The 19,403-nt window shown below is 45.6% G+C and overlaps 2 protein-coding genes across 6 annotated transcripts in view; one reads left to right on the top strand and one right to left on the bottom strand.

Moving 5' to 3' along the window:
- SUDS3 (SDS3 homolog, SIN3A corepressor complex component) overlaps positions 1-11,282 on the bottom strand; it is a 40,653-nt gene extending 29,371 nt beyond the window's left edge. For both annotated transcript variants that reach the window (XM_049865561.1, XM_049865562.1), the window contains exons 1-3: positions 10,956-11,282; positions 8,257-8,326; positions 1,076-1,131 (exon numbers count right to left, since the gene is read on the bottom strand). In XM_049865561.1, the coding sequence (XP_049721518.1) occupies positions 1,076-1,131; positions 8,257-8,326; positions 10,956-11,097 (268 nt within the window). In that variant the 5' untranslated portion in view covers positions 11,098-11,282. The remainder of the gene's footprint in view (positions 1-1,075; positions 1,132-8,256; positions 8,327-10,955) is intronic.
- Positions 11,283-15,664: 4,382 nt separating this feature from the next.
- Positions 15,665-19,403, top strand: part of TAOK3 (TAO kinase 3) — a 178,686-nt gene continuing 174,947 nt past the window's right edge. For 2 of the 4 annotated variants that reach the window (XM_049865545.1, XM_049865544.1), the window contains exon 1: positions 15,675-15,750. The gene's annotated coding sequence lies outside the window, so the exon portion shown is untranslated. Of the gene's footprint in view, positions 15,751-19,403 lie in introns of all 4 variants that reach the window. The other 2 variants (XM_049865543.1, XM_049865548.1) reach the window with 2 other exon arrangements.

The raw sequence follows: 19,403 nt of genomic DNA, 5'->3' as shown, positions 1-19,403 counted from the left end.
TTAAGTACTACGGCTTGCTAACCAAGAGGCCAGCAGTTCGAATTCACTAGGTGCTCCTTGGAAACTCTATGGGGCACTTCTACTCTGTCCTATAGGGTCGCTATGAGTCAGAATTGACTCGATGGCAGTGGGGTTATTTTTTTTTTAATGGAAAAACAAGGTTTGGTGGCACAGTGGTTAAGCATTTGAGCTGCTAACCAAAAGGTCAGTGGTTCGAACCCAACAGCTGCTCTGCAGAAGAAAGATGTGGCAGTCTGCTTCCATAAAGATTATAGCCTTGGAAACTCTACAGGGGCAGTTTTACTCTGTCCTGTAAGGTTGCTAGGAGTGGGAATCAACCTCAAGGCAATGGGCTTTTGGTTAATGGAAAAACAGTTTCACTGACAAGAGGACCCCACAATGTAAAGCCAAAGAGCAGGTGACAGCAGCTTGCCATCCCTGAGCTCTCACGATGTGCCTCACTCTGCACCAGACAGTCCTCACCCATAACCCCATCTACTTTTAACTTTCATTTACAGGTTAGAAAACACATTAAGTGAGAGAAAGTGATGAGCCCGTGGTCACATTAGAAAGTAGCAGAGCTGGCAGTCCAACTCATCATGGGGCTCGATTATCCCCATGTTGAATGCTGAACCGCCATCGGCAGCAAACAGCACTCAACAGGACACGATCCACTCGCAGTTAATCCAGCAAAAAAATAGAAAACAGTGTGGATTACTCACAGTTAATTAATATTTGGTTTAGAAAGAGTCACAAAACTTTACTTATTCCTTGGTAATTATCACCCTCCTAAAAATGTCCAGCTTAGCACAGTGGTTTCCAATTCAGGCTCTATCTAGAGAATGCCCCGAGTGAGATTTCATTTGAAGAAAGAATCTGGTTCTTATTTAAAACGGGAAAAAAAAAAGTTTGAAAATGACCACTTTTCTCCAGCAAAAGACAGTATGTATACCGGACAGCTGAAAACAGCCAGGCCCAACTTTAAGTCGCTTCCACAGACACAATTTCGTAGGTTCCAAGAGTCTGTAATATTAAGAGATACGCTGAGAAATGAAAGATCAAATCACATACCAACCTTCCTGTAGCTGCTGCAACTGCCTCTTGAGAGAAGCCAGTTTGTCCTGATACATCCTGTGGAAAACAAAAGCCACACTGAAAGACAAAACCATTCAATGCCGGATTCCAAAAACACCCACGCACAGAAATTACCTGGGTTGGTCTGGGAGTATCATGAGTGTCCTTTAGGAGAGAAAAAGAACCACTCAAGTCTGCTAGCTGATTTAAAATGTACTGGTAGCTAAAGAGGAGCCCTGGTTGCCCAGCGGTTAAGCGCTTGGCTGCTAACTGAAAGGTCGGTGGTTCAAACCCACCAGCTACTCCGCAGGAGAAAGATGTGGCAGTGTGTTCCTGTGAAGATTACAGCCTCGGAAACCCTGTGGGGCGGTTCCACTCTGTCCTATAGGGTCGCTAGGAGTTGGAATCAACTTGACGGCAACAGGTTTTGGTTTGGTAGCTAAAGGGATCACAAAGGGACAAGGATTCTGTGCTTTTCAATCATAATCCAAGGTTATAGATTCCTCTTTGTTACCTCACCTTTAGAAAATCAGTCCAAAATCTACTAACGTGGAGACGAAACAGATTTTAGTAAATAAGTGACAACGACAAACAGTTACACAAGAACATACAGAGAAAAACTGAACGCGTGACGCCATTTTCTCCTGGATTCAGAAGCACAGCCGACATACCAAAAATGCAGAGATGGCAGGAACACAGCCTTTATATGAACTGGACAATCAGATGACAAATTCCAAAGCAGTAAGGTTACGCCTTCGGCACGTTTTTCTATACGGGTGTTGTAGCTGTGTAAGCACTAAGTTAATAAATATTCACATCATTTTTCAAAGCACAACTCTTTTAGCTCGACTCTTTTAGGCTCGGAGAAATAACAGTAATTCGGAAAACAAAAATTAAAATGCAGGGTTTGTTTGCAGCCCCAGCTGGGTAAGAACACACAGCACGCACAAAGCCAAAGAACCTGGCATATTGTTTTCTCGGTCACACCCAATGGATTACAGGCAATTACACACTCTGGCAAGTCTGCTTGAATGGTAGACTCCACGTGTAAATCACATTTCAGCAATACTTTTGCTTCTACCTGAAAAACAGTCCCATCTCACAGTGACAAAAACAGAATTTGCCACCTGAAAGAAAAACAGCGTCTGACATATAACAAACGTAACAGGCCTTTCATTGCTCTCATAAAGGCTGCAAATACAAGTAAAGGGTAACAACCAGACTCCCTATGAGACCAGGAAAGAGTGGACTGAGTCAGAGAATTACACAGGAGGCCTGATGCTTTTAGGGAGAACGCTGACACACTCTTTTTTTTTAAATTTCTATTGTACTTTAAGTGAAAGTTTACAAATCAAGTCAGTCTCTGATACAAAAAATTTATATGCACCTTGCTATGTACTCCTAGTTGCTCTCCCCCAATGAGACAGCACACTCCTTTTCTCCACCCCCTATTTTCATGTCCATTCAGCCAGCTTCTGACGCCCTCTGCCCTCTCATCTCCTCTCCAGACAGAAGCTGCCCACATAGTCTCATGTGTCTACTTAATCCAAGAAGCCCACTCTTCACCAGTATCATTTTCTATCCTATAGTCCAGTCCAATCCCTGTCTGAAGAGTTGTCTTTGGCAACGGTTCCTCTCTTGGGCTAACAAAAGGTCAGGGGACCATGACCTCCAGGGTCCTTCTAGTCTCAGTCAGACCATTAAGTCTGGTCTTTTTTACAAGAATTTGGGGTCTGCATCCCACTGCTCTCCTGCTTCCTCAGGGGTTCTCTGTTGTGTTCCCTGTCAGGGCAGTCATAAGGTGTAGCCGGGCATCATCTAGTTCTTCTGGTCTCAGGCTGATGTAGTCTCTGGTTTATGTGGCCCTTTCTGTCTCTTGGGCTCATAATTACCTTGTGTCTTTGGTGTTCTTCATTCTCCTTTGCTCCAGGTGGGTTGAGACCAATTGATGCATCTTAGATGGATGCTTGCTAGCATTTAAGACCCGAGACGCCACTCTCCAAAGTGGGATGCAGAAATGTTTTCTTAATAGATTTTATTATGCCAATTGACCTAGATGTCCCCTGAAACCATGGTCCCCAAACCCCCGCCCCTGCTATGCTAGCCTTCAAAGTGTTCAGTTTATTCAGGAAACTTCTTTGCTTTTGCTTTGGTCCAGTTGTGCTGACCTCTCCTGTATTGTGTGCTGTCTTTCCCTTCACCTAAAATAGTTCTTGTCTACTATCTAATTAGTGCTGAGGTACTCTTGATGCCCACACCAGACATTCAATTCTAATCAAAATCTTTTCTAATCATCAGATTTTAAAAGGACACATTCAATTAGAAGATTGTTCTCTAAAGAATGCCTAAGCACATCAAGTTCAGGAGAGGGGAAGGTTACGTACATTGTGCCCCAGACGCCAGTATTTGGAGCCCAGGGGGTTAAATTTCCCATCACATTTGGGGGTGCCAGGCAATACCTTTGAGTTCCGAGTCTGTCTTTGAAAGGGACTACTGACAGACTGGAGAAGTGAATTAAAAAACCTTAAACATTCGGATTCATCGAGATCAAGTACAGGTACATGAAAAACACAACCAAAAAACTATACCAGTTGCCATCAAGTCAATTCCAACTCCTGGCAACCACATGTGTGTCACAGAACTGCTCCATAAGGTTTTCAAGGCCCTGACCTTTCGAAGCAGATCACCCAGGCTTACACTTCTAAGAAGCCTCTGAGTGGGTTCAAAATGCCAACCTCTCAGTTAGTAGTAGAGCAGTTAACTGTTTGCACCACCCAGGGACTCCACATGTGAAGTCTAGTTATGTGAAAACATGTCTCGAAATGCATCCAGGTAAAAAAAGCGAGGAGAATAAAAATAAAAAGCCTTTTCAGGAGTGAAACCATGAGAGATCCTCATGAACTACAAGAGGAATCTTTTCTTCTTCAGTCCTGGTCAGGCTTGAGCTGAATTACCCCTTTGGGTTCCAAAGCTTGAAAAGGATGAAAGAACTCAAGAGAACGGCCCCAAAACATTTGCAAATAGGACCTACCAGGAAAGGAAGATGGGTCATCTAGTTAACTCGGAGGTTATCTTTTTCACTCTAAGACTCTGCTCTGCAAGGTATCCTCCACTCGTAGTAGGTGCTGTTATTAATTGCCCTTCAAGTCAATTTTGCCTCATGACGACCCACTGTGTGCAGAGTAGAACTGCTTCACAGGGTTTTCAAGGCTGTGACCTTTTGGAAGCAGATCGCCAGGCCTGTCATCCAAAGCACCTCTGGGTGGGTTTGAACCACCAGCCTTTTGGCCAGTAGTCAAGCACTTAAATGTTTGCACCACCAAGCGTGCCGTGGATCATCTAGTTTAAAGATAAGGCATAAAAAAGTTAGGGCCCAAAGCCCATCAAATGGGGAAAAGACAGTCTTTTTAACAAATGGTGCTGGCAAAACTGGATGACCATCTGTAAAAAAAATGAAACAGGACCCGTACCTCAGACCATACACAAAAACTAACTCAAAATGGATCAAAGACCTAAATAGAAAACTATAAAGATCATAGAAGAAAAAACAGAATCAACACTAGAGGCCCTAATACACACGGCATTAACAGGATGCAAACCATAACCAACAACACACAAACTCCAGAAGATAAGCTATATAACTGAGATCTTCTAAAAATTAAATGCTTGTGCTCATCAAATGACTTCACCAAAAGAGTGAAAAGAGAACCTACAGACTTGGAAAAAAATTTTGGCTATTACAGATCAGACAAAGGTCTAATTTCTAAAATCTATAAGGAAATCCAGCACCTCTACAACAAAAAAGACAAATAATCCAATTAAAAAATGGGCAAAGGAAATGAACAGACACTTCAGCAAAGAAAACATTCAAGCGACCAGCTGACCAACCGACACATGAGGAAACGCTCACCATCACTAGCCGTTAGAGAAATGCAAATCAAAACCACAATGAGATACCACCTCACCCCGGCATTACCGACACAAATAAAAAAAACAGGGAATAACAAATGTTGGAGAGGCCGCAGGGAGATTAGAATTTTTATGCACCACTGGTGGGAATGCAAAATGGTACAACCATTTTGGAAAATGGATATGTTGCTTCCTTACAAAGCTAGAAATAGAAATACCATATGATCCAGCAATCCCACTGCTAGAAATATATCCTAGAGAAATAAGAGCAGTCACACGAATAGACGTATGCACACCCATGTTCACTGCAGCATTGTTCACCTTAGCAAAAAGATGGAAACAACCTAGATGCCCATCAATAGATGAATGGATAAACAAACTGTGGTACATACACACAATGGTGTACTACGCAACGATAAAGAACAATGATGAATTTGCAAAGCATCTCGCAGCATGGCATGGATAAATCTGGAGGGCATTATGCTCAGTGAAATAAGTCAATCACAAAAAGATAGATATTATATGAGACCACTACTATAAAAACTCATGAAAAGGTTTACACACAAAAAAACAATCTTTGATGGTTATAAGAGAGGGAAGGAAAGGGGAGGGAAAAACACTAAACAGACAACAGATAAGTGGAAACTCTGGTAAAGAATAAAACAATATACAATACTAGGTAAGCCAGCACAACTTGTACAAGACAAGGTCATGGAAGCTCCGTAGACACATCCAAGCTCCCTGAGGGACTGAATTACTAGGCTGAAGGCTGTGGGGACCATGGTCTCGGGAAACAGCTAGCTCAATTGGCATAACACAGTTTATAAAGAAAACGTTCTACATACTGCTTTGGTGAGTGGCGTCTGGGGTCTTAAAAGCTTATGAGTGGCCATCTAAGATTCTCCACTGGTTTCATCCCTTCAAGAGCAAGGGACAATTAAAAAAACCAAAGACACAAGGGAAAGATAGGTCCAAAGGACTAATGGACTACAACTATCACAGCCTCCAAAAGATTGAGTCCAGTACAACTAGATGGTGCCCGGGTACCACCGCTGACTGCTCTGACAGGGATCACAATAGAGGGTCCTGGAAAAAGCTGGAGAAAAATGCAGAACAAAATTCTAACTCACAAAAAAAGACCAGGCTTACTGGCCTGACAGAGACTGGAGAAACCCTGAGAGTATAGCCCCTGGACACCCGTTTAGCTCAGTAATGAAGTCACTCCTGAGGTTCACGCTTTAGCCAAAGGTTAGACAAGCCTGTAAAACAAAATGAGACTAAAGGGGCACGCCAGCCCAATGGCAAGGACTAGAAGGCAGGAGGGGACAGAAAAGCTGGTAATGGGGACCACAAGGTTGAGAAAGGGAGTGTTAACATGTGGTGGGGTTGTTAACCAAGGTCATAAAACAATGTATACTATTTAATCAGAAGCCAGTTTGTTCTGTAAGCCTTCACCTAAATTAAAAAAAAGAAAAAAGTCAAGTCGAGAGCCTCCATATAGTCAATAAATTCTTAGGGAATACATCTAATACTGTCTTCCTTCCGTGCTTATTACAAGCAAGTAAATTCAGGCATAGAAGAGCTATCCTCTTAAACGTCCTTTAGAACATGATGAGTTTTTAGCCTCTCTAGGTATCTTTAGTTGTGGCTCTGTCTGAAGATGACATGGTCTGGGTATGGACATGTGGTAATGTGGACAAAGCACTGGACTGGGAGTTCGGAGCCCTGCTTTCCGATCCTGGCTTCCCCAAGCTCTCTAAGCAGCTGGGACATTGCTAGCATGTGCTCAGTGCTCCATGGGTTCACACCCATCTGAGAGCCCAGTGGCTGTGCACAGGGGTGGGTTAACAAGTACAGTATGCACCAGCTTACAGTAAACAAGGTATACCAAAAAACCCAAAACCACTGCCGTTGAGTAGATTCCAAGTCATAGTGACCCTACAGAACAGAGTAGAGCTGCCCCACAGGGTTTCCGAGGAGCAGCTGGTGGATTTGAACAGCCAACCTTTTGGTTAGCAGCTGAGCTCTTAACCACTGAGCCACCAGGGCCCCAAGCAAGGAAAGCATGGGCTTAATTGTGTTTACTTACTAATCTGTAATGTACAATTTCACACGGTGTCATGGACTGCATTATATCCCCCAAAATATTTGTGTATCAAATTTGCTGGGCCATGATTTCCTGTATTGTGTGATTTTCCTATATACTGTAAATTCTGCCTCTATGATGTTAACGAGGGAAGATGGGTGGCAGTTGTGTTAGTGAGGCAGGACTCAATCTACAAGACTGAATTATGTCTTAGGCCAATCTCTTGAGATATAAAAGTGAGCAGAGAGACAGGGGGACCTCATACCACCAAAGAAAACAGTGCCGGGGGCAGAAAGCATCCTTTGGATCCAGGGTCCCTGCATGGAGCAGCTCCTAGTCCAGGGGAAGATTGATGAGAAGGCCCACAGAGAGAAAAACCCTTCCCCTGGAGCTGACCCCCTGAATTTGGACTTTTACCCTACTCAACTGTGAGAAACAAATTTCTCTTTGTGAAAGCCATCCACTTGCGGTATTTCTGTTACAGCAGCACTAGATGACTAAGACACATACATGCGTTTCACCACATCAAGAAAAACATGAAATTCTGCACAACAGATTTAGTAAGTTAAGTACAAGTAAGCCCGTGCATACCTTGGTTATTGGGTAATCTGTCCCTGTTTGTGTGCGACACCAGTTTACCCTCCCAGAGCACTGGTTTTCACATCTAAAAAAATGAGCATGTGGTCAAAAGTTCTCTCCTGTTTTATGGACTTATTCCCCTACAATCATTTTCCCTCAAAGTTCTTTCTAGTCTACTCTGGAAAGATTCTTAAAGCAGGAAAAGAACAATAAAAGTGTCATCTATGTACAGACTTAAACGGGAAAAATGAACACATGTACATGGTCTTTGAAGCACAATAGTCAAAACTACACACCAAACCAAGGACCAAACCAGGTGCCATGGAGTCAACTCGGACTCATGGTGATCCTATACGTGTCAGGGTAGAACTGTGCTCCACAGGGTTTTCCACAGCTGATTTTCTGGAAGATCACCAGGCCTTTCTCCCGAGGCACCTCTGGGTGGACTCGAATCTCCAACCTTTCAGTTAGCAGCCAAGCACATTAGCAGCTTGTACCACCCAGGGACTCCAAAACCACACACACATGGTCACTTAAAGATTTTCTTGCCAACTCTGTATTCCAGAAAAGCAATATGAAAACGACATGAAAGAGCTTGTGTTACTCACTGTTCCTTCATTTCTACATAGTCTTCTTCATCGTGTTTTGCCAGGTCAGTTTCACTAGCATCCTCAGTGTCTGAGTAAAATTAGGAAAGAAGGGTTAGTTAAATCATGAATCACAAAGTTAGTATCACCTGACACGGTGTAAGCACTTAATAAGCTTCTGTAAAATGAATTTCTACTCAGTGAAGGCCTATGTGAAGCCATCAATGAAAAACACTAAACACAGTTACCACAAAAAGAAAATGCCATTTCCAGCATACACAGCCAGAGGTATTCTCAGCGCATCCTTTATCTACAGTGCAGCCAGAGAACTGGGCACGTGAGACACAAGCAGTCATAGTCAAGGCTGCCACTTCTGCAGAAGCAAGAAAGATGGCAGTTCAGGAAAGGGAAATGTGGCTGTAAGGCTGGGAAACTGTAGGCAGTAGCCTTTCTCACTAGTCTAAAAAAAAACCAAATGTGGCCATCTCTTCTGGTACATGCCCAGTTTGACTCCTTAAGAGATCTGATGCCAGATACATACAACACACACACATACACAAAACAGTCGCTGTCAAGTCAGTTCTAACTCATAGTGGCCCCATGTGCTTCAGAGTAAAACTGTACTCCATAGTTTTTGGTGGCTGTGATCTTTAGCAAGATCACCAGGCCTTTCTTCCAAGGCACCTCTAGATGGATTCGAACCACCAACCTTTTGGTTGGTAGCCAACCGCTTAACCCTTTGTGCCACCCAGGAACTCTAAAGGATAAAAAGGAGAAGACAAAACAACTAATTGAATTCTGATAACTGAAATATTTTCAAAGTTGCAGCTACAGGGAACAGGAAGGAGGCAAGATGATCAAACAGAAACTGTTTCAAAACATTTTAAACATTGTTCTTAGAAAGAGCCAATGGCTGGGCTGTCTACATAATTTCAACAGCCCTACAGGAGCAGTTCAAATCCACCAGGCACTCCTTGGCAATTCTATGGGGCATTTCTACTCTGTCCTATAGGGTCACTGTGAGTGAAAATCGACCCGACAGCAATGGATTTGGGGTTTTGGCGGGGGGGTTTACTGGAGCCCTAGTGACGCAGTGGCTAACCGTTCGGCTGCTAACCAAAAAACGTCAGCAATGCGAATCCACCAGTTGCTCCCTGAAAACCCAACGGGGCAGTTCTACTCTGTCCTACCAGGTCACTCGACCTCAATGGGTTTGGTTTCTTACTGGAGGAAAAAAAATCCATTTTGGTTTCACCGCTCCCCCTAGTGGGTATTAAAAGCAGTGCAAGCGACTCATAATGAAAATCCCAGGTTACGGCTTGTCTTCTAGGGTACCCGAACCAAATCTGTAGAGCAGGCAAATAAACTCAAATTCAGGAAACTCAGCAGTCACCAGTGCAATCCAGAGAAGTGTGTCCTCAAAGAAGAAATAACCCTTTCTAGACTTTCAAAGTGTATCCTCCCCCGAAGACTCATAAAGTCATCAATCCAATTAGTCTCAAAGTCATCAATCCAATTGGTCTCTTCAACTTTGCAGATAACCTTTGGAAGGGCTACTGCAAGTCCAATTCTCCACAAACCCATCTGCCCTCCTTCAGTCAAAAGACCTTCAAGGAGCTCCTGTGACGTGCCAGCCAGCCAAGCTCCTGGGCCCCTGGGGGACTGAGATGAAGAAGGAATACTCCGCACCCCAGTCAGCCGGTCTAGCTTTTGCTCCACAGCCCCATATTGTTCCCGAATACTTCACCCATGGATTGGGCTCTTTTATCTCTTTCTTCTCCCTGCTCACGTCTCTTCACCTTTCTCCTCCAGACAGCCAGCACCCTCCTCAATTTCTTCCCCAAAACAGTGTTCCTCACACTTGCCAAACTGTAAAGCCCACTTTAAAAAGCAAGGCTCCACGAGACGACAACGCATAATGTGAAGTGCACGGAATTGAAAACACAACCCCTGGGCACCAGTAAGCAAATCCATATTTCTCCTCGTGCCTGTCTCCCCAGTGGGTGTAAAAAAATACAAAAAAATTCTCCTGTGTATTTACTGAGTACCAGGCCCTGGACCAAGTACTTCACGGACATATTTCATTCAAACCGCGTAACTACCCTAGGAGTAAGTACTACTACCAGCCCCCTTAAAGTTGGGAAACTGAGGCTCGGGAGCTTAGGGAAGTTGTTGAAGATCACAAAGTTGGGTTAAGTGACAGTCAAATTTAAACCTCAATCTGGCTGATTCCAAGTCCTGTTCTTTTAACCAACCTGTGTCTACAGTGCCCGAAATGGGGCTGATTTAGACATGGGGCGGGGCGGGGGGGGGGGCAAGTTAGGAACCAGGAAGCCAAACTCGGCTTTGCTCTAATCCTCTCAGGAACGAAAATGGAAGGGGGCGTATTCGATGCACTCCATGGGTGGGTTTCCCGTTCCATTCGGTGCAGACCCGAGGCTCCACTACGGACGGTTGGGGGTGGGAGGGAGAACCTTAAAGGGACCTCCGGCTCTGACAACATCTCCCTCCTCCCCGTAACTGTAGGGTACAACGTACCCCGGGATTTCCCCCTTCCCCAGCGCAGGTGAAGGTAACCACCCGGAGCCCCGTTCCCCCCAACCGCCCCCCTGGCCGGCCCTGCGCCCCCGGAGGTCGCCCTGCCCCTCTCCCATACACCCCGATCGCACCCCCGGGGTACCACCTCCGCCCCGGGCTACCAGGCGAGCAAGAGGACGCACCTTCGTCCGATTCGCGGCCCCGGCAGCTGCGCTCGTCGTCCTCGGCGCTCTCCAGCTCTTCCTCCTCCTCCGGGTAGTACTCCGGGGCCGGCGGCGCTCCAGCCGGGGCCGGGGCCGGAGCCAACAACCCCGCGGCACTCATGTCGCCCGCAGCAGCGGCAGCAGCAGCGTGTACCGCCGGGAGACCGCGGCCACCCGCCCCGGGGACTTGACGTCCACCTAGCAGAGCCCGAGGGGGCCGCCAACTCGAGCAGCGGGAGCCAAGGCGCCCCCACCTCCGTCTCCGCCGAGCTCCGCCCCCATCGCCCGCGCTCGGCAACGGGGGCCTCGCGCCGGCGGCGACTTCCGGGTCGCGAGCTGTCCGAGGACCGCCTGACTCCGCCATGCTTGAGGGAACGCGGCGAACGCTGCGACGCCTCCTTCGCCTAAGCACCAGCCCCTTCATCGCCGCCTAAAAATCCTCAACACTATGGTGCGAGAGAGCAGAGGCAGGATCGATCTCTAGAGTTAGGCAAATGTATGGACAGGCCTAGCTGCGGCCAGGACCCCGAAGCGCAGAGGCGACGTCCAGTAATAGCCGCCAGGCGGCGCCTGGAGCCGGAACTAAAGTGAGAGTCGTTAGCGTCCTAGGGGGACGGAGGATTTAAAGGACTGTTGGCAGGTGGAGGTGGGCTCTTTAATGTAAGCAGGTGAATCATATGAACCGTACCCTTTATAAGTCGGGAAACCCAAACATCCAGAGTTTGAGTGACCAGAAGGATGAGCCCAAGCCCTTCTCCTGACTCACTGGAGCTCTAACAACTAAAATAAAGGATGTTGATACTCCATCCTGGGTTCCGCAACAGTATTTTCTCAGCCCGTGGGAGCCATTTGTCTTTGTACAGGTTTATCCAAAAAAGGTGTTCACCTGGTTTTAGAGATAAGAAAGGATACATCACTTGCCTTAAAAAGTGGTTGCGTCCAGTCTGCCTTGTTTAGACTCCCAAACCCAGGCCCTCCAGAGTACAGTGGCTTCATATTTCCTCGAATACTGATATTTTAAAAGGTTATATTGCCCAATGCAATAACTTGCTAATCAACTCTCAAATAACCAAGTGGTGTATTTGCCTACAGAAAACTAATTTGGCTAAAGTAAGGAAGGTCCCTTGTGGGAACTCGGGAAACAAGAACGCTGACTGAAGTGGTAAATTAGTTTGTGTGATTCCCTCTGAGTAGAAGGCGATATAGTATTATGTTTTGGTTCATGTACAGATCTAGGGTATCCATTTTTCTGAGAGTCGTGTGTTCTAGTGTGTAGCAAGAAAAGGAATACGGAAAAGGGTCCAGAGATGTTTAACAGTTTCGCGAAAGCTAACAGAAAAACCCTAACCTAATTTATATTGCTACCCACGTCTCAGTAGAAAAAGTAATCTAAAAGTAGTAAAGTTAAACCCGTTACTAAAATCCCTTTCCGTACAGTCAATTCCAACCCCAATAGGTCACACTGCGACCGCCGCATAAGGTGTCAAAGGCTGTAAATCTTTTCTCCCTCTCAACTGCTGCTGTGTTCAAACCACCTACCCTTGGGTTAACAGCCAAGCACTTAACCACGGTGCCACCAAGGCTCCTAAAAGGCAAGCAGGAACAATAATATTCTGATTCTTAGATTCTCTGTAATCAGGTTTTTCTCTGAATTGGCCCCATCGTCTCTTAAAAATTAAAAACTTTATTCTCAACGCATTTAACTTTATTTTAATTTTATGTATTGTTTCAATTAAAATCTTGGCTCTATTTGTAAGAGATTTTTCCTCCCAACAAAACTCAACAATTTCCAGAATAGAATGCTGCCATATTTTTTAGTAGTCTGGGGGACTCAGGGATCTTCTTTTTTGTAAATAAGAATCATTCTTTGGCTGTAGGTCCGCCATCTATATTTAAATTAGAATTTCAGGGCTGTCTGTTGTCCAAAGAATGAAGTCGTTTTCTTTTTGTGTGCTGTTGGATCACATCTAAAATATTTGTAATCAACCATCTTGAGCAACTTGAGTTCCTATCAGTAGCAACAATCAGACCAAAAAAGCATCATGGAATGCTGCCCCGCCCTGCTCCATCTTCATAATTGTTGTTATGCTTCAGCCTATTATTGTAAACACAGTGCCAAGCCATCTCATTGAGGGTCTTCCTCTTTTTCGCACACCTCTACCTTCTCCTGATAACATTTCCAATATCCATGAGACAAAGTCTCACCATCCTCATTTCTAAGGAGCATTCTGGCTATACTTCTTCCAAGACAGGTTTGTTCGCTGTTTTGGCAGTCTATGGTATATTCAATATTCTTCACCAACTCCGTAATTCAAATGCATCAATTCTTCTTCAGTCTTCCTTATTTATTGTCCAGCTTTTGCATGCGTATTTTAAAAATTAGAGTTCTTTAAAATAGCAAAACATTCGAAAGCTGAAAACTGTATAAGGCAGAAACCTGTCAGAGAAGGGAAATGCAAGTATTTTCCACTAAAAGGAACAAAAGAAAAGTGGTAAGACTGCTCTCTATCAAAGGTGAAAAACTTTCTATTCCCAGAAAAACAAGGCAGTCCCGTCATTCCGGCTTTCACAGGTTTCACTGTATAATGAATTTCAAAAAAATAGACAATTTCATTTACAGTTGATTTCTTTTGTAGACACTGGGGTTTTTATCTTGCTGATGTTTTATTCCTATTTTTATCTTCCTGACTGTAAATAACATCTGTTGATTGTCATGCATTTCTTTTTATACGTAATGAACAGACACAACTGAACACTTGAGTGATGAAAACTTACCCCTACTGTCTTCTGTCCACGTTCCCTTCTGCAGAATTGGTAGGAAGAACTCAACTAATAAATGATCTTTAACGAATGGACACCTGGCAAAAAATTATGGTTTTGGTCTAACCCCACCTTTATAGTCATTTACTATGAAGACTATGGACGTAATTAAATTCCCTCAAAACCAAGTTCTACCTTCAAATCAGCTGTTTCCCCTCCCAAAATAGTACTCAGCCACTGCTTAGGAAACATCTACTATTTCAGAACTTGACTTAAAGTCCTGCTAGGTTTTTTTTTAGGCGTTTCCAGAATGCTTTGTGCCTCCAGGCCTCCTCTGCCTACTCTTAACACTGAAATTTAAAGAGGAGCATCATAACGGGGATAGGGCATGATTTATGACCACTAGGGAAACCATATGTATACGGATACATATGTATACAGGCCTTAGCCCTCAGAAAACTCTATATCATTAATTTTTTGTTTAAACTTCCGCTGACTGGACCAAAAGAATTGATAGAGTTTTCTGAGGGCTAAAGCCTGTATACATCTGACAAGGCTTATGATTCAAATACCTTCTCGAAATGAAATAATCTCTTCGTTAAACACTCGTTTGTCCAAGTCCTTAAGTTTACTTTGGAGCTCAGGGGTGAGGATAGCAGTTATCAGTATCCAGTATTGATGCGATCAACATATCCGGTTTCACAAAAATACAAGGAATGGCTCTGGGGTAACATAATGCACTTTCATCCCTGGCAGGCACACCTGGGTCAAGATGGGTCTCTGATTATCACAGGTTACTTGTGGGGTCAAAGTGCCTTATACTTTGCCCATTAGTTCAATCGGTAAAAATCTGAGTTTCTGGATAGGCTTGCCAGAGGCTTGCTAGAAGCTAACAAGGGTTCCCCTAACCCCCTAACACGGTTCCTGTCCTTACTGCTGTAATACCACAAGATCAAAACTCGCAAAGTGAATAAACCCACAAAGTATTTCTAAAGCTTCGTCCTTGTACCTATCAGAGTGTGCACCAGCAGGGCTGAACACTTAAGCACTGTATACATCTAGTATATAAAAAACTTTTTTTCCAGCAGCATTAAGCTGACTTGTCTTGAACGCAATGGAAAGAATGGCAATTCCCCTGCCAGAGAAATAAAAGGGTTTAAATCCAGAAAATATTTTGAAGTCCTAGGCGAATAAATGCCATATCAATTAACGGTATAATTACTGAGATAGCTGTGCAAGGGCTAGCAGGAGAATAGGGACATCTCCCAAGGCTCTACCTTGGTGGCCCCGGGCAGCCCAATGGGCCTTGGCCTCTGGGAGCCTCCCAGGAAAAGTTAAGGCGCTGGGAGGAGTGACATGAACTTTGACCTCCAAAGCAGCGCAAACAAGGCCGACCGCACCCCATCAAGCCCCATGAGTAACTGAAGTTACACCGTCTTCCGGGTTTGAGGACACCCCGCCCCGCCCCGGCCCGCCCTCTGTGGAATCCACCAATCGTCAGGTGCCATCGACAGCTCCGTTTCCCAGGCACCTTCAGTCAAGTACCTATATCTGGCCCCAGCCCTGTGCCTCGCGATCAGGGAAGGTCAGTAGAGAGCCTATCGGAGCCGAGCAGGGGCGTGGTCTGGAAGCTGGGGGCGGGCAGCCTGGGGAAGGTGGGGCGGAGCGCGCTCGGCGCAGTCGGGTGCGATTGGCCACCCCTGGCAGGAGCCGCACCTCGGACAGCAGCAGCGGCGGCGGCGGCCGCGATAGGGTCCGTGTGGCGCCCGGTGGCGGCGGCGGCAGCAGCGGCAGCAGCAGCAGCAGCAGCAGCAGCGGGGTTCTGCGTGCAAGAGTGGGACCCGACGCGAGGACTGGGGACGGAGAGTCTGTGCGGCCGAACCCGGCATTCAGCGACCGGACCCAGGGATCCTCCGGGGGACAAGCCGCAAAAGAGCGACTCGGGAACAAGTGTGAGAGAGGAAGCGACGGCGGCGGCGACGCCGGGCCCGGGGGCGGTGACAGCAGATCTGAGGTGAGAGCACCGGGGCGCGGAGCGGTGACAGCGCGAACCAAGGCGAGGGAACCACGGGTAGAGTGAGGTCAGCCAGGACCTGGGTGAGGGGAGCTCCGGGAGGGGCTTTGACAGGACCGACTGAGGAGACGAGACCCCGAGAGGGGCCGGGACAGCGGGTCTGCGGGGAGGGGACCCCGAGAGGGGCCGGGACAGCAGGCGTGAGAGCAAAGTACCTCGGCTGGGGGCCGGGAGAGAGGATCTGAGAGGAGGGCTCCGCGGAAGGGACCGGGACAGCGGGGCTGAGGAGAGGTCCCCGCGAGGGGACAAGAACAGAGTCTGAAGAGGGAACTCCGCGAGGGGCCGGGACGGTGGGTCTGAGGGAAGGGGTCCCTGAGGGGAGTTAGGGCGGAGAGTGAGGGAAGGGTACTCCGAGTGGGGCCGGGACGGCCAATCTGAGGGGAGAGGTCCCCGACAGGGGACAGGAACAGCGAGCTTGAAGACAGGGGACCCCGAGAGGGGCCGCGACAACAGGTCTGAGGTGAAGGGCTCTCGAAGGGGGCTCCTGGGCGCGGCGGTGAGGGGGACCCTGCGGGCCGCGGGTCTGGTCCCCGGGGACGAACGCGCCGCCGCTGAGCAGCCTGAAGCTGCGTCCCCGAGGAGGGGGACCCGCGGGGCCGCCGACCGGGGTGAGACCACCGGGAGGGCTCGGCGGGAGCCTGGGCTGGGGTCGCTGTGACGGGCGGGAAGGGGGCAGACGGCGGCGCGGAGGAGGGCCAGGGGCGCTGGGGCTCCGGGGGTCCGAAATGGGCCAGGTCGTCTAAGGGGTCCTGTGTGAGACGCGGGGTGGGCCGAGCCCCGGGTGACTCTGTGACAGAGGGATTATGTAATGAAACGTCTCCCAGGTAGAACGCACCCCCGGAGGGGCTGGGAGAAGGACAGCGACCTTGGACAGATCGAGAGAGCTGTGTGCCTCCAGACCTATTGTCACTGACCCCCTGACTTCCCATTCCTTTCCAAGAATTCCGTGTGGAAGACTGAAAAGTGGGGGGCTCCCTAGCCTTAAGAGTTCAATCTGAATGTGAAAGGTTGGAGGGGGCTTCGTCCACCTGCCGCCAGAAGTTGAAAGAGAAAGGGATCCTTTGGGAGATCCACGTTTTGGATGAATTTGGATATTTATCTTCATAGACTCTTGATTTTCCTAAACTACTGTTTTTTGTTTGTTTTTTCATCTTGGCTCAATAAGAAGCTAAGAACGTTTTCAGATTTGGCAACACCTAGGTATGGATGTTGAAGAGGCAGGTTTAAAGGAACTTTGTTGAGTTTGGAATTTGGGCTGTTTGGAGATGTGTTGGTGATAGGTGAAAAGTCAATGTAAATTTTAAAAAATGTTAGAGTCGCAAGACCAACAGCCCTTTCCAATTAGATTTCTCTTCCTAAAAGCTACCAGGAGTGAGCTTTAGGCAAAATTCCAGGACCAGCTAAGGAAAGAGATAAGCCTTTTCAAAGCAGACACTGTATGTCCTGGTAGGAGGTGGGTGTGTGTCGGTTAAAATGCTGAAACATATAGTGGGACGCAATAGGGGGTGGGAATTAGGGGGCAGCCTCTTACTTTGAGGGATGTGAAAATTAAACTAATGACCACGCTAGTTGTTGACAGTGGTTAAAAAAAAAAAAAGGATATGTTAATACTCCCCTGACTACTTTTCAGATGTACTCTTGAAGGCACATGCTTTGTTACCGTTGCACCCAGCAGTTTCGAATTTGAAATTTTTGATCTTTTTCTCTGCTGGTGCGTTGCTTTTCCTCACCCTTTCTCTTTCTGACTGGTTTCCTTTTTTTTACAGCAGCAGATCTAGAAAAGGATGGCTTTAGGAAAACAATGGAGAATGTAATTACTATATCATTTCATAATTTAGATACTTCCTTTGTTTTAGGTTTAGAATGTGTCTTATTAGAAGTTTTTTGCCTATGTTTAGTAATGGGCAGCTTCAACTAAGAAGAAGAAAGGGATGCTGTGTTATTCCCCAGAGATGACGTAGAAAGCTTACATAGAACTGTCTATGTAAATCCAAGACAAAAAAAATTACTGAAGTCACTTACATCCAGGTGATAATAAGTATGGGATATGCACTGTTTAGGGATTTTATTTGGCATTACTTGATACATAACAATTTGTATATGGCTTCAGAGAGTATGGAGCTCAATGTGGCTATGAAAATTCCACTAACTAGACGTTCTCTGAGAAATAGAAGTTATGAAGGTGAGAGACACAACAACAGCAAATTGAAAATATGAGGCACTATAATTTATTTATTTATTTATAATTTATTTAAGCCACGCTGAGTGTCATTTTTTACATTAAATTTATCTTTCCAGAACCCTAAGTAGAATTCAAGTTAAAATAAGGTCCGTTAACCCAATGGGTTACTTATATATGCCAATGGGCATATATTCATTATGTATTGCATATAGTGTATGAGGAAACCCTGGTAGCATAGTGGTTAAGAGCTACGGCTGCTAACCAAAAGGTCGGCAGTTTGAATCCACCAAGTGCTCCTTGGAAACAATATGGGGCAGTTTTTACTCTGCCCTGTAGGGTCACTGTGAGTTGGAACCGATTCGACGACAATGGGTTTGGGTTTTTTTTTTTTTAATACTGTATGAAATGGTCCGTGGAAGGATTGGGAGTCTCCATACCAATAATTCTACAAAGTAATAGAAATGTTTGAGCAGATAAGTCTTACAGCACGCTTGTTAGCTCATTTCTGAGTGACACAAATTATCGTTTCTCAAGACAAGACATAAAATTTATTTCCTTGTAAGAAAAGAAAGTGCTATGATACTCCCTTGAGTGATTACTAAGGCAGACATTTCAACCACATTACGTTATGGTATTGATCCAGAGATGATGAAGAGAGATTCATTGTAATAGAATTTTTAGTGGTAGGAGGGGCTTATAGTAGCTGTTTATTTCCATGGAGTAGGAGGATAGGAATTCTGTGGTAAATTATTTTCATTTGTTTCACAAAATAAAGTTACAGTATGAGAAGTTATAAATATCTGAAATCATTATACCTGTGTTCATTTAAGCTGTTTATTTTCTATTAAAAAATGTAACCAAAAGGAGAGATTAAGAAAGACGCTTATACTTCCATATGGATGGTTATAGCAACCACAGAATGCCATTTCTTTTTGGTTTGGAGTTCTTAAACTGGTCTCAGTCTTAGCAGGGTGCAAGTGCTGTCCGCTAAATACAATAACCCATTTTACACTCTCTTTGCCCTTGAATCATATACAGTCAAGCCATTGTCATCTCAGACACTACCTTGATATCTAATTTGGTTTAATGTTTAAGCCAACCTGAATAAAGGTTCTCATTGCTTGCCAGTATTCATATTTGCTGATTTCAGTAGTATAGGAGAATGAATGAAAACTATTTTATTTTTTTGAGTGTTAGTTAAAAGCCTGTTTCTTTTATAATCTTTCTTGCTAGTCTTTGTTTCTTCCCTGACCTTAATCCTCCCCAACCCCCGCCCCCACAAAAAGACCCAGTTTTTGGATTTGACGTTTCCTAATACAGAACAATTCTTATAAATCCATGTGGGAAGAAGGAAGGAAGGAAACTCCTAAAAGTGTTTTGTGACTCTCCTAATAAAAGAGGAGACTTCTTT

The sequence above is a fragment of the Elephas maximus genome, chromosome 22 (assembly GCF_024166365.1).
Source record: "Elephas maximus indicus isolate mEleMax1 chromosome 22, mEleMax1 primary haplotype, whole genome shotgun sequence".
In the NCBI taxonomy this organism is placed as follows: Eukaryota; Metazoa; Chordata; class Mammalia; order Proboscidea; family Elephantidae; genus Elephas; species Elephas maximus.
This window is presented reverse-complemented; position numbering and strand designations above follow the sequence as displayed.